The sequence below is a fragment of the Heloderma suspectum genome, chromosome 7, assembly GCF_057233095.1.
Source record: "Heloderma suspectum isolate Gila_16-S chromosome 7, 16-S_ref, whole genome shotgun sequence".
NCBI lineage: Eukaryota > Metazoa > Chordata > Lepidosauria > Squamata > Helodermatidae > Heloderma > Heloderma suspectum.
This window is the reverse complement of record NC_139464.1, coordinates 106396754-106412868: the sequence shown is the minus strand read 5'-3', so window position 1 is coordinate 106412868 and position 16115 is coordinate 106396754. Positions and strand designations below refer to the sequence as shown.

General features: G+C 41.3%; 1 protein-coding gene across 1 annotated transcript in view; it reads right to left on the bottom strand.

Moving 5' to 3' along the window:
• Positions 1-16115, bottom strand: part of FBXL13 (F-box and leucine rich repeat protein 13) — a 155730-nt gene that overhangs the window by 19078 nt on the left and 120537 nt on the right. The window contains exons 17-18 of the mRNA XM_084811493.1: positions 11974-12100; positions 223-306 (exon numbers count right to left, since the gene is read on the bottom strand). Coding sequence (XP_084667619.1) covers positions 223-306; positions 11974-12100 — 211 coding nt within the window. The remainder of the gene's footprint in view (positions 1-222; positions 307-11973; positions 12101-16115) is intronic.

Here is a 16115-nt window from a genome sequence, read left to right as displayed (position 1 = left end):
GTAGGATTAAAAGTACATCTAAAACACTTGTGAGAAAAAAGGGCTTTGCCTGGCCCCAAAAATACTATAAGATAGGCTCCAGGCAAATCTCTCTGGGGAAAGTGTATAATAAACCGTTTTTAAAAAGAAAACTACACATTAACTATTGCACTGTTAGGAAGCACAAGAATGACATAGAAATACTCATGCTTATGACATCTATAAAGTAGGATCTTATTTTACCTTAATTCCTGTATCAGAAATGTGCCTACATTCTGATATAATAATCTCCTTCATTCTCCATTGTTTGCCAAAGGTGTCCAAAGCCTATAAACGTTTTAGACAAATATTAGTTTACATTTATTGGCACACTAATACAAAATAACAGTTACTCTACAGAATGTATTTCTTGTTATTTTACTGTTACAGTACAAATGGGATTTCCCCTCATTTGAAGCTCTACTTACCTTTTTTAAAGCAAGTATTATTTTACCAAAACAAGCCACGTTTGTAGGCTCAGGAACATGCCATGGCCTTGTGGACTCCCTGATCCCCTCCTCTCTTATATGCAGATCCTCCCCTCCCTAGTTTGCATAACCACCATTTGCTATGAAGTCCCAACTGGGACTAAAATATCCTCTTAGCACAGCCAGTGGTGACCATTTGTCCAGCTCATAAGGCAACTCGATAGTGGAGATTATCTATTGGATATTTGCTGGGTGGACAAAGAGCAACCTCAGCATGACCCTTTATAGCATACAAATAAATGTGGATCAGCACAGAAAGCAGCCAGTGTAGTACAGTGATTAGAGTGTTTGGCTAGGAGCCTAGGTTCAAATCCCCACTCAACTATGAAGCTCACTGGGTGATGCTGGGGCAGTCACCATTGCTCAGCCTAGTTTATCCCACAGGTTCATCATGAGAACAACATGCGGGGGGGGGGGGAGAGAAGAAAACCACAGACATTGCCTTGAGCTCCTCCGAGGAAAGGTTGGATATAAATCTAATAATAACTCCTGTCCAGGCAAAAGGAAAGCCTATCAAAAATCTAGAGTGTCAAGATTCTTTTCTACCTCATCCTTATTGCCAGGAAAAACACAGGAAGAACTGGTTCAGATTAATTCTGAGATAACCTTGGAAAGGAAGGAAATATTGGAGCATACTACTACCTTGCCTCTATAAAAGCAAAGACAAGGTGATTCAGAGTGTAGTATCCATAGCTCAGCATCAGGGTCTATGACCCTGATGCTGGGAAAGACTGAAGGCAAAAGGAAAAGGGGACGGCAGAGGATGAGATAGCTAGATAGCATCACTGATGCAATGAATATGGACTTGAGCACACTCCGGGGGAGAGCGCAGGACAGGAAGGCCTGGCGTGCTATGGTCCATGGGGTCATGAAGAGTCGGACACGACTGAACGACTGAACAACAATCCATAGCTCACTCACTTGGTGAACATAGGTGACAGCAACCAAAAGGACTGTCAGATATGAGAGCATGTGAAGGTCACAAGTAACTAGAGGTTAAGACAAATGACCAGAACTAGTGACAAATTCCAGGAAGGAATCAGTACTTGGGCTGAAGGGTGGAAATTATTGAGACCTTTAAAAAAACTCCTATGCAAAGGAATGAAAACATCAAGGAGTCATCAACTTGGAGTAAGGGGGTGGGGGAGACAGACATGGCTGATATACATGAAGCAAAGTAGCAGCATGTCCCAGGGAATGCAGATGTAGTGCATAGTCCAGAATAGTTTTGACTGAAGTGGAATGAGGAACTATATTGTACTCCCTAGTCAAAGAGCAGAAACTCTTTCACTAAATGGCATAGGATTTCTGAGTGTGTGGTTTATGTGATTCCGAACTGCAGAGCATCCAACAATCCAAGAAAGCCAGATGACACAATTTCAAGTGGCTGTCATGGAGAAGGGTGAATTTGGGCGAAATCACAAGCAAAGAAATGACATACAAAGTTGAGAGAACTGGATCACAGATGTTTTTGTGACCATGAGCCCTAGCAAATATTGAACCTTATGGGTTGGTTGAACAGGAATGTGGCAAAAAGTAGCAATAAGGGATAAAATGATGTCACCTCTGTTGTAAGGGAGGGACGTATACATGTGTAGAGTCCAGCATGGTCACAGGAAGCTGCCTTTTATTGTGTCAGACCCTTGATCCACCTAGCTCAGTTTTGTTGACACTGACTAGCAGTGGTTCTCCAGGGTTTCAGGCAGGATTCTTTCCTAGCCCTACCTGGAGAAACTAGGGATTGAACCTAGGACCTTTTGCATGCAAAGCAGCTGCCCTACCACTGAGCTATCCATCCACCCCTGCTTATGAAGCAGGTCCTCTGGAGTGGGTGAAGATGCAATTTAGGATCCTTGATATAGAGTCTGAGGCAGGAAAGGAAGCACATTGTACTGTCAAAATCTCACCAAAGTCAAATTTGCAATTCAACGATCAGAAATCAGTCACTGATGTAGGTGGCAATTATAATGTGTAGGAAGTAGTGACTAAGCATTTTGCAGAAGTCCTTGATATAGTAAATATGAAAGGAAGTTTTCTTGTGGTCTATAGCTACAAACTATACACACGTTGAGAAAGGAAATCATATGGAAGGTTTGGGGCTTGATGAAATCATTGACTCTTCACAGGCCTAGAATGGAGCGGAGACCTCCATTTCACACTGCTACCACTTCACAATTCCCACATGTGACTCAATTGATTGGGGGCCAGGTAGATCCCCAAAAGCTTCAATCTCAAAGAAAAATATTTGGTTTTGCTCTTTGAAATGTTTGCAACTGTTTGGAGGACTGCCATGCAAACTTGATCAGCACCAAGACTGTCACTGAGGCTTACCAATTAGTCTCAAAGAGCAGGTCACTGATTTAGTTTCCTTAACCATTCCAGTGTGTCATTAGTCTTAGTACTAAAAGCCTTTGAGAGTCAAAAGGAGGATCTGCAATTCAGGATCTGGTACTGGGAAGAACGGTAGATCAAAGCCGTGCAAGTCCACATAAGACAATAAAGTCCCAAACTGACAATCTACGAGGTATCACACAATATTAATTTGCTGCTTCATTAATCTTGAAACTTCAGCCTGGAAGAGCTGGACAATGTACTTTTGATCATCCAGTAGGTGATTGACAAAGACTGTCACTTTCTTCCATAAGCAATGCCAGTAGTGAGGTATGGACGCAAGTTAGAGAGCAATGTAAAAGACGAAGTTGCATAAAATGTTTGAACATGAGATTTCGCTTTCTGTTTTCCCTGTCTGTGGGAGTACAGTGTTCTGTCCTTCCCTTCCTCCCAGAGGCATGATCCACTGTAAGAGAGTTGGAGTGAGGTGTTGGGGATGTCCTATGAAGCTTTAGTCACTTAGGCCAGTACTACTATTCCCTGGGGTGGGGGTGGGGGAATTATGTTCTTCCCATGATATCTGCCTTTTTTCTCTCTCAATTGCCTATGGAGCTTCCATGTTCTGAGATCAGCTAAAACTGTGGACTTCACAGCATTCCTATATGCTTTTGGCAGCTACCTAGAGACCTGTGTAGTTTGGCCTAGCCAGCAGCTTTATAGTTAATTAAATAGGCCTTTCACACAGATCAGTAATTCACTTTACCTTGGAGCTGTTCTGGCCAGCTGTATTAGTTCATCCTGAGATAAGACAGGTTTCGCTTCCCATGGGAAACTGACCCCCCCCCCCAGGTGGGCAGAGGCAGCCTGTCAGCTCCTGAATTAAACTGAGAGAACCCCATAAAATCAAGCAGGCTGGTTTGCGTCTCTGGTCTTACTCCAAGGGGGAATATACATGCTACCAGCTTGGAGAACTTTTGCCGGTCCTAGAGGAACGACTTCTAGTCCATCTTGGGGACTCAGATAGACATATCAGCTGTGACAGCTTCATTCGCTGATTAAGGGTGTGAAGTTTCTTTGCATATTTATTCTTATTCTGCATCTATTTTCCAACAACAAACTGTCATTGTTTTGCACAAGTAGCTTTGTTTCATCTTGGTAATATAAAATAATCTAATTTGACTGGGACCTGACAGAATCAGAGCCCCAGATCAATACATCAAGCAAGGCAAAGTTCAGGTTCTAGGTAGCACCTTAGAATCATAGCACAGAATCATAGAATAGTAGGGTTGGAAGGGGCCTACAAGGCCATCGAGTCCCACCCCCTGCTCAATGCAGGAATTCAAGTCAGGGCATCCCTGACAGGTCCAGCCTCATCTTGAATGCCTCCAGTGTGGGAGAGCCCACTACCTCCCTAGGTAATGGGTTCCATTGTCATATTGCTCTAACAGTCAGGAAGTTTTTCCTGATGTTCAGCTGGAATCTGACTTCCTATAACTTGAGCCCATGATTCCGTGTCCTGCACTCTGGGATGATCGAGAAAAGATCCTGGCCTTCCTCTCTGTGACAACCTTTCAGGTACTTGAAGAGTGCTCTCATATCTCCCCGCAGTCTTCTCTTCTCAAGGCTAAACATGTCCAGTTCTTTCAGTCTCTCTTCATAGGGCTTTGTTTCCAGTCCCCTGATCATCTTTGTTGCCCTCCTCTGAACCCTCTCCAGCTTGTCTGCATCCTTCTTCAAGTGTGGTGCCCAGAACTGGACACAGTACTCCAGATGAGGCCTAACCAGTGCTGAGTAGAGGGGAACTAGTACTTCCCGGGATTTGGAAGCTATGCTTCTATTAATGCAGCCCAAAAGAGCATTTGCCTTTTTTGCAGCCACATCACATTGTTGGCTCATATTCAGCTTGTGATCGACAGCAATTCCAAGATCCTTCTCGCTTGTCGTGTTGTTGAGCCACGTATCCCCCATCTTGTAACTGTGCATTTCGTTTCTTTTTCCTAGGTGCAGAACTTGGCATCTATCCCCATTAAATGTCATTCTGTTGTTTACTGCCCAGTGCTCCAGTCTATCAAGATCATTTTGAATTTTGTTTCTGTCTTCCAAAGTATTAGCTATCCCACCCAATTTTCTGTCATCTGCAAATTTGATCAGCATTCCTTGCACCTCCTCCTCCAAGTCATTAATAAAAATGTTGAAGAGCACTGGGCCCAGGACTGAGCCCTGTGGTACCCCACTCGTTACCTCTCCCCAGTTGGAGAAGGTCCCATTGATAAGCATTCTTTGAGTCCAATTCTGTAGCCAACTGTGGATCCACCGGATCGTTGTTTCATCTAGCCCACTTTGAGCTAGTTTGCTCATCAGGATATCATGGGGCACTTTGTCGAAAGCTTTGCTGAAGTCGAAGTATTATGTCTACAGCATTCCCACAGTCCACAAGGGAGGTGACTTGATCAAAAAATAAGATCAGATTCATCTGGCAGGACTTGTTTTTGACAAATTCATGTTGGCTTTGAGTAATCACTGCATTGTTTTCAAGGTGCTTCCAGATGGATTGCTTTATCATCTGCTACAGAATTTTCCCAGGGATTGATGTCAGACTGACTGGTCTGTAGTTCCCAGGTTCTTCCTTTTTACCCTTTTTGAAGATAGGGACCACATTAGCCCTCCTCCAGTCATCTGGCACTTCCCCCGTCCTCCATGATTTCTCAAAGAGAATAGACAGTGGTTCTGAGAGTTCTTCTGCCAGTTCCTTTATTACTATAGGATGCAGTTCATCTGGCCCTGGAGATTTGAACTCATTCAAAGTAATGAGGTGTTCCTTGACCAAATGCCTATCGATCTCAAGCTGCAATCCTGCCCCTTCAGCCTGTACTTCGCCTTTGCCAGGGGGGTCATAGACCCTCTTTTGGGAGAAGACTGAGCCAAAGTAGGAATTGAGCACCTCTGCCTTTTCTTTGTCATCCGTTATCGTTTTGCCATCCTTATTTAATAGCTGAACAGCCATTTCTTTCCTCTGCCTTTTACTATGCATGTAGCTGAAGAAAGCCTTTTTGTTGTTTTTAGCATCCTCACTAACCTCAGCTCGTTCTCAGCTTTAGCCTTCCTGACGCCATCCCTGCAATTCTGGGCTACCTGCCTGTACTCTTCCTTTGTTACTTGGCCTTCTTTCCACTTCCTATATGTGTCCTTTTTTGTTTTCAGGTCATCTCTAAGCTTTTTGTGAAGCCACATTGGCTTCTTCTGTTGTCTTCCACCTTTTCTCCTTGTTGGAATTGTTTGTAATTGTGGCTTTGGAATTTTCTTTTTTAAAAGCTCCCACCCATCTTGGACTCCTTTTCTCGTTAGTGTCGCTTGCCATGGAATACCTTGGATAGCAACATGTGAAGTTCAAAGCAGAGTTCATACAAGCAGGTTTAAATGTTGCTTCAGCACCCCGCAGTCCCAGACTGAACTTTAAATAGAACTGCAGCTCCATCAGGGTGGCTAGCTCCACCTTTCATGAGAGAAGCCTCTTCAGTGAGAGGGGCCCAGCAGGCTTTAATGGCCATTGACTCCAACCAGGTAGGGGAGAACATGGTTCAGCTAGGGTTTCTGCTCTGGGGTTCTGAGAGCCACACATTTGCTCAATTTGAATGTTACAGCAAACCATGGGAAAGGGGTGTGTGGAATCTGCACAAAACTGAGAGAAAAGGAGATGGAAGGGGAGTACGTGAGCTCATCCCATGTTTCTGAAACATGGTTTGGAGGACTGGTAATGCAATTCAGAACTGAGCCATGTATCTGACAACACACATAATTTTGTAGCTGAAAATGTGGCATTCATTACACAAAGTTGAGATAGGAGATTTATCACAGTAGCAATCTTCAGTTCCTTTGCCTACAGATTAGTCCCACTGCAGCTAAGGAGTTACTCCATGGAGGTTGGTAGCAAACATATATAATACAATCCAGGTCACATCCTGTAGTTGTTAAATGACTGAGTGGGAATTGTCATTTTGGCTCATATTCAACAGAGAGGAAAGCACTGCATTTCAGTTAGCCAAATTATGAATTCCAAGTATCATATAATACAGCCACTCACATCTGTAAACAAGTAAACATATTGCTTTAGTATGAATTCTCTAAATCCAGCCAAGCGGCAGGGTGGAGGGGAATACTGTGATGTCATTCAAGAAATCATTACTTGAAAGAAATAAAGTAGTATATATAGAGGAAGATGCAATATATGTACATATTCATGGCTAGTACAAAATCCATTGTATCATGAAAGAGAAATTCTAAAGGAAGGTCTTTTCACAGACTAAGCATCTTTCAAGTTTGAAGAAAAGGGGGGAGGGAAGAAACGAAAAAGCAGAAACAAAAGGAAAGTGGCTATTTTCATTATTAAATATACATATATGCATTTAAATAATTGATAAGGATCCAGTGGTGTTCATTTATCACCCACAAATCAACTTCTGTGGAAAACAGAATGATTCGGACTTGGCTAGATCTGTTGGGGCACAGGGCCAATCGACATGTCCAAAGGAGTTCTGGGACTTCCAGTTATGTCAGCATTTGGAAATAGAGAGTAGAAGAATTTGTCCGCTTTCCCATCCACACTCCAAGCAAAATTTCAGTAGAAAAGAAAATAAGGCTCAGGCCCAGCTGAGTGACACTGTTTCTATTTATACAATTCTATCACTATCCAATGCTTCAGCACCAAAATTTCTCGAATAAATCAAAATAATAGTGACAAACCAGTTTTGTGGAGATTCACACTGAAGAAGAACAAAAGATGATATAGGAAAAAAACATGACATTATGTTCTGAAATCCAGAAGCTAATACTATTGTTATGGCATTGGAAGCAACGGTGCAAATGCAGATTTTGACTATGTTGAAAGCAAGTTAACTAAAATGTAAAACCCCTATTCTCTGCTAAAAAGGACAATACCAATCTGGACTGGCCTACAGTAAATATGAGATAAATATATCTTCCAACATGTCACAAATGAATCTAGGTACGTGTTTGTAACTATTCTCCTGCCAACCCTGCATTGGTTTCTACCCTGACATTTATGGTGTTAATTTACTATGCAATAGCCTATTCTCTATTGATTTAAAATCAGTACTGTGTGTATTCCTTTGGTTAATGGTATATTAAAAAACATAATTGATAATATACTATTATAATTCAGTATCTGCAGTGTGTGAAATGACAGGCTGTGCATTGCATGGTGCACATGTATATCCAAGTGTACTAGAGGCAAAATACTAGTACCACACTCAGATATGTAACTTCTAGGAGTCCTAGAAGACAGGGAGCTGTGCCTTGAAGAATGACAACTATCATGACACAGACTAAGAATGTTTTAAGAAGGCTTCTTCAAGTAGTGAAAATAGGGACAGGGATTTACCATGGGCAGGTAACAAAAAAGGGGACTTCCCTTGGTAAATAGAGATAGCTGCAGCATATAGATATAGAAATAAATCTACAGTATTACCTTTTTGTAGCAAATAACATTTAAATAATTGTTTTACGCAGGGTGTTGGTAGCAAATGTCTTATCTACTGAAGTATTTTTCTTTATAACCAGAATTGTCTGAAGCTGCAGCAGAAACAGATTGCTTACCTGTAACTCACCTGTGCCTGTACAGAGCATCTTTGGGACATTCTAGAGCTCGAACCTAGACATTTTGGGCAGTAGAGTACACTGCCCCTCCACGTCTAGTCACTCTGCCTAAAGGGGAGACCCCATGCCTTTCCATTCTGTTCAAAGATTGCTGCAGCCAGAAAGATAATATTGGCTGGCAGCGGGATGCTTGTGAGGATCCTGAGACTAAGTGAGAATAAGCTGATTTCAAGCCTGGCTGGGTGTTCATCAGATGGAGCAGCCAATGAGTGAGGCACTCCAAGGAGCCCAGATGAGGGTGAAAGAGGAAGATGAAAATGAGGATGCAAATACTTTAAGCATAGCCAACAGGAAGTGCTACCATGGCCAATGACAGCAAAAGCTGCATATGATAAGAGAGCTTGTCCTTCATTACTCTCTCTGCACATGGACTCAGGTGGTCTGGCCCTAGGTAGGTGGCTTGTGGCCTTGTCCCATGCTGCTTTAATTATGCCAGTGGTAGATTAAAAGGTTTGATGTGTCTGCTGAAAGGAGGATGGCTGACTGAGCATCAGCCCAGTCAACAAATTCTTTCTACCGGTATCAGTCCCTACTTAAGTACTGGGGTGGGTGTGTTTTCAGAACCCTGCTTCACTGCCACTAGGCAAAGCTGGTCTGGGAGGGCTATTACAGTTTATAGTCTATTTATGTAATATATTTTGAAGTTATTATTTGCCCCTGTATTTTGAGAAAATTCATAGTATAGACTGAGTTCCTCAGTGCCATTGGATTTTGAAAGACCTCATAGTCTGTTTTTCTCTACCTTTAGAAGCCTCTTTCTGCCAGCAAATTTTAAGAGAATTTTCAACTGACTGATTAGATTTCCAGTCTGAATTGCTTTTACATTAGTACTCATTAGTAAAGGTCAGACATTGCTGCTTTTTTCATGAAAAAATTTGCCAAATTTCACTTTGATAAAGTTTGGCAGAATGCAAGAAGTGTAACTAGACTGTTACATTTCACTTGTTTGCCAAAAAAATGTGTTTCCACCATTTTGTGACTGAAATTTCTGTTTACATTTTAATTTTGTGTTACCATTGACTACTTTCAGACTTTGTTAGGCTTTCTTCACTTGTTTGTAGTTTTGGAAACAATACAGCTCATGGGGCCATTAAATGAGTGGTTTTGTGATTAGTGAAGGAGAAATTTGGCAGTGGTTTTAAAATATTTGTGACTAAGCCATGTATTCAGAAAATAGTACTGAATAAAATGGATGGCAGTTACTTTTTAAACATAAAGGATGATAGAAAAAATATTAACTTCTACATTAAAAATATATTTAATCTTTAGTAAATAACATTTTGTATGTTATTCAAATTATAAACATGGTTTATCATTCAAGCCAATAAATTATGCTTGAAAATCATTAGTATGTGGAATGTATTTTACAAAAGTGTATTTTTAGAAGATTATGCTCCATATGCCCTCAGGATAACAACTGATTTAAAGCATACTTGCCACTAGAAAGATCAAACATCTTTACATCAATTTTAATGAAAAATGTAGACCCAAGAATGTTAGTCTATCGTTTACATGACCTTTGCATGAAAGGAATAAAAATACACTATAGACAGAGTACCAGTTTCCATCTTCCACAAAGGAAAGAGAAGAATTTACATTTTAAAACTAAAACAGACTTGTTCTAGAAGCATAGTAGAAAGGAAAAATACATTTATTGTGACTGAAAAAAAATATTTGATTTTAGCACTGAAACTATTAAAGTGGTATAAACAAAAACAGTCACAGTTCATTAGACTGAAGGCAACTGGTGAAAAAATTGTTCTGGCATGGCTTTTCCTCTTATATATCTATTTAACTACACTTCTAATCTATAGCAATCTACCAAATATCTAGGACAAAGGCCTGCGAGCAGACAAAGACTCCACTTCTGGATGTACCACCAGATAAGCAGCAGCAGAAACTTAAAGGAAATTTTGAAGCAGTTTCTGATGTTACACAAAAACTGCAGGGTGGGGGAAATTACAGTATATGCTTGTGTATGTCTAAGAATGTATTTGTCCAGGCCCTGCACAGAAGGTAGTTGGGTAGATATTTTCCCTCCCCCGCCCCGCTCCCATTCCTTTTTCCTTGTGTGTTGTGTTTTTTTTAGATTGTAAGCCTGCAGGCAGGGACTGTCTTGTTTAACTGATTATATGTAAGCTGCTCTGGGAGTCATTTTAGCTGAGGTGGCAAAAAAATATTTCACATAAATAAATAATAAATATATATTTCATTTAGGAGTCTAAGCACAACACTACAAATTATGCTGCAGGATTACCGGTGTTATACTATTGTTTTCTGCAGCATGTATAAAGTGCGGAAATAAAACATACAAGTATATGCATATTTTTAAATAGGCATGTATCCGTGTCTGGGAAACCTGTTTTCATGTTTCTTAGTTGAATGTACCCAGGTGTTCAAACATGAGTGGACACCCTTTCTGTGTAATATCAGTGTTTTCTCAGAGTAATTATAACATGAAGCACTACCCTAACCCCTTCTGATTACATTGTTTTTAACTCTGAGAATGAATCTCTAAATCTGTATCTGAGGACCAAACTAGATGTGGTATTAATTGCATGAATACAATTAACGTGCATATTTTAAAATATATAAACAGCAGCTGCGGGGGGGGGGGGGCTGATAATCATTATGGGGCGGGAGGGGAGTTTAACCCAGTGAAGGCTTCCCTCCTGATTAAAGTAGCAGTTTTGAAAGGGGGGGTCATTGGGATGCCCCGTGCAGTCCTAATACAACTCAGGACCCCTTGGCTGCTGTTTACATTCTTTAAAACATGCAGATTGCTTGCATTCATGCAATTAGTTTGTGTCTAGTTATGCTGTTAATTGTACATCTGCACATATCATTGCCTGCTATTCTTCCAACAGTTTCTTGGATATAGCATTATTATTGATGTATTAAGCCTTCCAGCTGATACATAATATTTTAAAATTCCATGAATTAGTCCTAGTTCCATAATCTTTCATGGATCAAAAGAAATTACTATTATTATTGGGTGTGAATACTTCAGGCCAAAGTTTTATAGGTCAGCAATATAGCATGGATAAGAAATCTCTTCATGTATTTTAAAACTATTGTGTGTTAATTTCATTGAAGATCTCTAGCATTAAGATTATTCAAAAGGCTAAACAACTTTCCCCCGTTATCTCAATCTTTTATATATTTCAATAATATCCAATCCACAAATGTTTGTTTATTTAACCATTGCTATTTTCTTGCTGTGTTCTCTTTTTCTTTGAATATCTTTCTTGTTGTCATTTCCAATGTGCTTCAGTAACCAAAAAGCAAAGAGAATGTTAAAAAGAATTAGGAAAGCAAATAGAATACAGAAAATATAGCTGTGACCCATAGAGAAATCCACAAAGCAGTTGCATCTTGAAGGCTGTGAGCAGTTCTGATCACTCTATCTCAATAATTAAGAAAGCACATCTTGAAACAAATTCTCATGCCTTTGCTTTTTCACCTGGTCTGTGATGTCAAGTCCAGAAATATTAATATAGGCCAATGAAGATATCAGTATCAAAGTCTCAATCCCAGCATCAGTCACAGCTTGACAATAACGCAGATTCAGATAAATCAGATTTGGGCACCTAAATAAAAGCACAAGAAATCTAGTAATTTCTTTCCTAATTATTTCACATTTGTACAATCTTTGACTTAGATTTTACTTAGTACACTTCCAAAGTCACAAGGAATGAAACTAAACTGGAAGTATCAAACAATGACTGAACCAAAATTAAAATTCTGAAACAGAGCACCATTCATCTGCCCAAATTATCAGATAGCTTGTTTATCTAAGGTCACCCACAAATATAAAATATGTGGCTTATTGGACTATTCAGTGCAAGGTTGTATTTCAGTCTGACTCGCTATTCCTGCTCATCTGGGGTGTTGAATCTCTTTCAGCCTGAGGGCTAAATTGCATTTCAAAGCAGTGGGGGGGGGGTGCATTCCTGTGACAGGTGGGGCAAAAGGGGTGGGGCAAAAGGCAATATGGGCAGAACCAAAAAATACCAGCATATTTTAGCTTACTGCCAGTAAGCTTACTGCTTACTGCCCTAGGAGGAGTATTTCAACATTTTCGAATGGGGGAAAACCTTTATAAATCTTGGGAAACCAGCAAAAAATTAGTGGTCAGGGGAAAGAAAGACCACCTTCATGGATCACTGTCTTGTTGTGGCGAAGGGGCTTGTGTAACTCAGTGAAGCCATAAGCTATGCCGTGCAGGGCCACCCAAGACGGACAGGTCATGGTGGAGAGTTCTGACAAAATGTGGTCCACTGGAGAAGGAAATGGCAACCCACTCCAGTATTCTTGCCAAGAAAACCCCATGGAACGTATCACAAGGCTAAAAGATATGATGCCGGAAGATGAGCCCCTCAGGTCGGAAGGTGTCCAATATACTACTGGGGAAGAGCAGAGGGAATTTCCAAGTAGCGCCAGAAAGAGTGAAGCAGCTGGGCCAAAGCCGAAAGGACACTCAGCTGTGGATGTGTCTGGTGGTGAAAAGAAAGTCTGATGCTGTAAAGAACAATATTGTTTAGGAACTTGGAATGTAAGATCAATGAATCAAGGTAAGCTGGAGGTGAACTAAAATACACAGGCATGGGCAAATTTAATTCAGGTGACCATTATATCTACTACTGTGGGCAAGAATCCCTTAGAAGAAATGGAGTAGCACTCAACAAAAGGGTGGGAAAAGCAGTACTGGGGTACAATCTCAAAAACGATAGAATGATCTCAGTATGAATCCAAGGCAAACCATTCAACACCACAGTAATTCAAGTCTATGCCCCAACCACTGATGCCGAAGAAGCTGAGGTTGATCGGTTCTATGAAGACCTACAACACCTTCTAGAACTAACACCAAAAAAAGATGTCCTCTTCATCATAGGGGATTGGAATGCTAAAGTAGGAAGTCAAGAAATCACCGGGATAACAGGCAGGCATGGCCTTGGTATACAAAATGAAGCAGGACAAAGGCTAATAGAGTTTTGCCAAGAGAACACGCTGATCATAGCAAACACTCTTTTCCAACAGCACAAGAGGCGACTCTGCACATGGACATCACCAGATGGTCAATATCGAAATCAGATTGATTATGTCCTTTGCAGTCAAAGATGGAGAAGCTCTATATAGTCAGTCAAAACAAGACCTGGAGATGACTGTGGCTCAGATCATGAGCTTCTTGTTGCAAAATTTCGGCATAAATTGAAGAACGTAGGGAAAACCACTAAACCATTCAGGTATGACCTAAATCATATCCCTTATGAATATACAGTGGAGGTGAGGAATAGATTTCAGGGATTAGACCTGATAGACAGAGTGCCTGAGGAACTTTGGACGGAGGTCCATAACATTGTTCAGGAGGCAGCAACTCAGTCCATCCCAAAGAAAAAGAAATGCAAGAAAGCAAAGTGGCTGTCTGATGAGGCTTTACAAGTAGCTGAGGAAAGAAGGGAAGCAAAAACGAAGGGAGAAAGGGGAGGATATATCCAACTGAATGCAGAGTTCCAGAGAATAGCAAGGAGAGACAAGAAGGCCTTCTTAAATGAACAATGCCAAGAAATCGAGGAAAACAACAGAATGGGAAAGACTAGAGATCTTTTCAAGAAAATCGGAGCTATCAAGGGAACATTTTGTGCAAAGACGCGCATGATAAAGGACAAAGAAGGCAGGGACCTAACAGAAGCAGATGAGATTAAGAAGAGGTGGAAAGAATACACAGAAGAACTATACAGGAAAGATCTGAATGTTCCTGATAGCCATGATACTGCGGTCACTGAACATGAGCCGGACATCCTCGAGAGTGAAGTCAAGTGGGCCTTAGGAAGCATTACTAACAACTAAGCTAGCGCAGATGACAGTATTCCAGCTGAGCTATTTACAATCCTAAAAGATGATGCTGTTAAAGTGCTGCACTCAGTATGCCAACAACTTTGGAACACTCAACAGTGGCCACAAGACTGGAAAAGGTCAGTATAAAGGTCCCAATTCCAAAGAAGGGCAACGCCAAAGAGTGTTCAATCTATCGCACAATTGCACTCATTTCACATGCCAGCAAGGTGATGCTCAAAATCCTACAAGCTAGGCTTCAGCAGTATGCGAACCGAGAACTACCGGAAGTACAAGCTGGGTTTCGAAGAGGCAGAGGAACTAGAGATCAAATCGCCAACATTCGCTGGATCATGGAGAAAGCAAGAGAATTCCAGAAAAACGTCTATTTCTGCTTCATTGACTAGGCTAAAGCCTTTGATTGTGTGGATCACAAGAAACTGTGGCAAATTCTTAAAGAGATGGGAGTACCAGACCACCTTACCTGTCTCCTGAGAAACCCGTACAAGGGTCAAGAAGCAACAGTAAGAACCAGACATGGAACAACCGATTGGTTCAAAATTGGGGAAGGAGTACGACAAGGCTGCATATTGTCGCCCTGCTTATTTAACTTATATGCAGAGTACATCATGAGAAACGCCGGGTTGGATGAATCACAGGTCGGAATTAAGACTGCCGGGAGAATTATCAACAACCTCAGATAAGCAGACGACACCACCCTAATGGCAGAAAGTGAAGAGGATCTAAAGAGCCTCTTGTTGAGGGTGAAAGTGGAGAGTGCAAAAGCTGGTTTGAAACTCAGCATTAAAAAAACGAAGATCATGGCATCTGGCCCCATCACTTCCTGGCATATAGAAGGGGAAGAAATGGAAGCAGTGACAGTTTGTACTTTCTTGGGTTCCAAGATCACCACAGACAGTGACTGTAGCCATGAAATTAAAAGACGCTTGCTCCTTGGGAGGAAAGCTATGGCACACCTAGACAGCATAGTAAGAAGCGGAGACATCACCTTGCCGACAAAGGTTTGTATAATCAAAGCTATGGTTTTCCCAGTAGTAATGTATGACTGTGAGAGGTGGACTATAAGGAAGGCTTTTAATTTTTTTCCCTTTGCACTGAATAGTCCAATAAGTCACATATTTTAGATTTCAAGAATGACATTAGCAAACACCCCCATGCTATTTTGCGAACTGTTTTGAGATGTTTTCTCAGATTCAAAAGTAGTTTGCCATGTCTCTTGTTCAAGGGACAGAAGCTCAAAGACTAATTGAGTCTATGGAACTTGTGTGGTTCTTTGGATCCCAGCCCAAAATGATACCTCTGAACTTCTACATTTGTGTTAACTATTGGTGATGGTAAAGCCCGTCTGCTAATCTTATGAAAAATAAAAGATATCTATATTTAAATCCCCTTCATGGATCACTGCCTTGTTGTGGCGAAGGGGCTTGCATAACTCAGTGAAGCCATAAGCTATGTCGTGCAGGGCCACCCAAGACGGACAGGTCATGGCAGAGAGTTCTGACAAAATGTGGTCCACTGGAGAAGGAAATGGCAATCCACTCCAGTATTCTTGCCAAGAAAACCCCATGGAACGTATCACAAGGCTAAAAGAGATGACGCCGGAAGATGAGCCCCTCAGGTCGGAAGGTGTCCAATATGCTACTGGGGAAGAGCAGAGGGTATTTCCAAGTAGCGCCAGAAAGAGTGAAGCGGCTGGGCCAACCCCGAAAGGACACTCAGCTGTGGATGTGTCTGGTGGTGAAAAGAAAA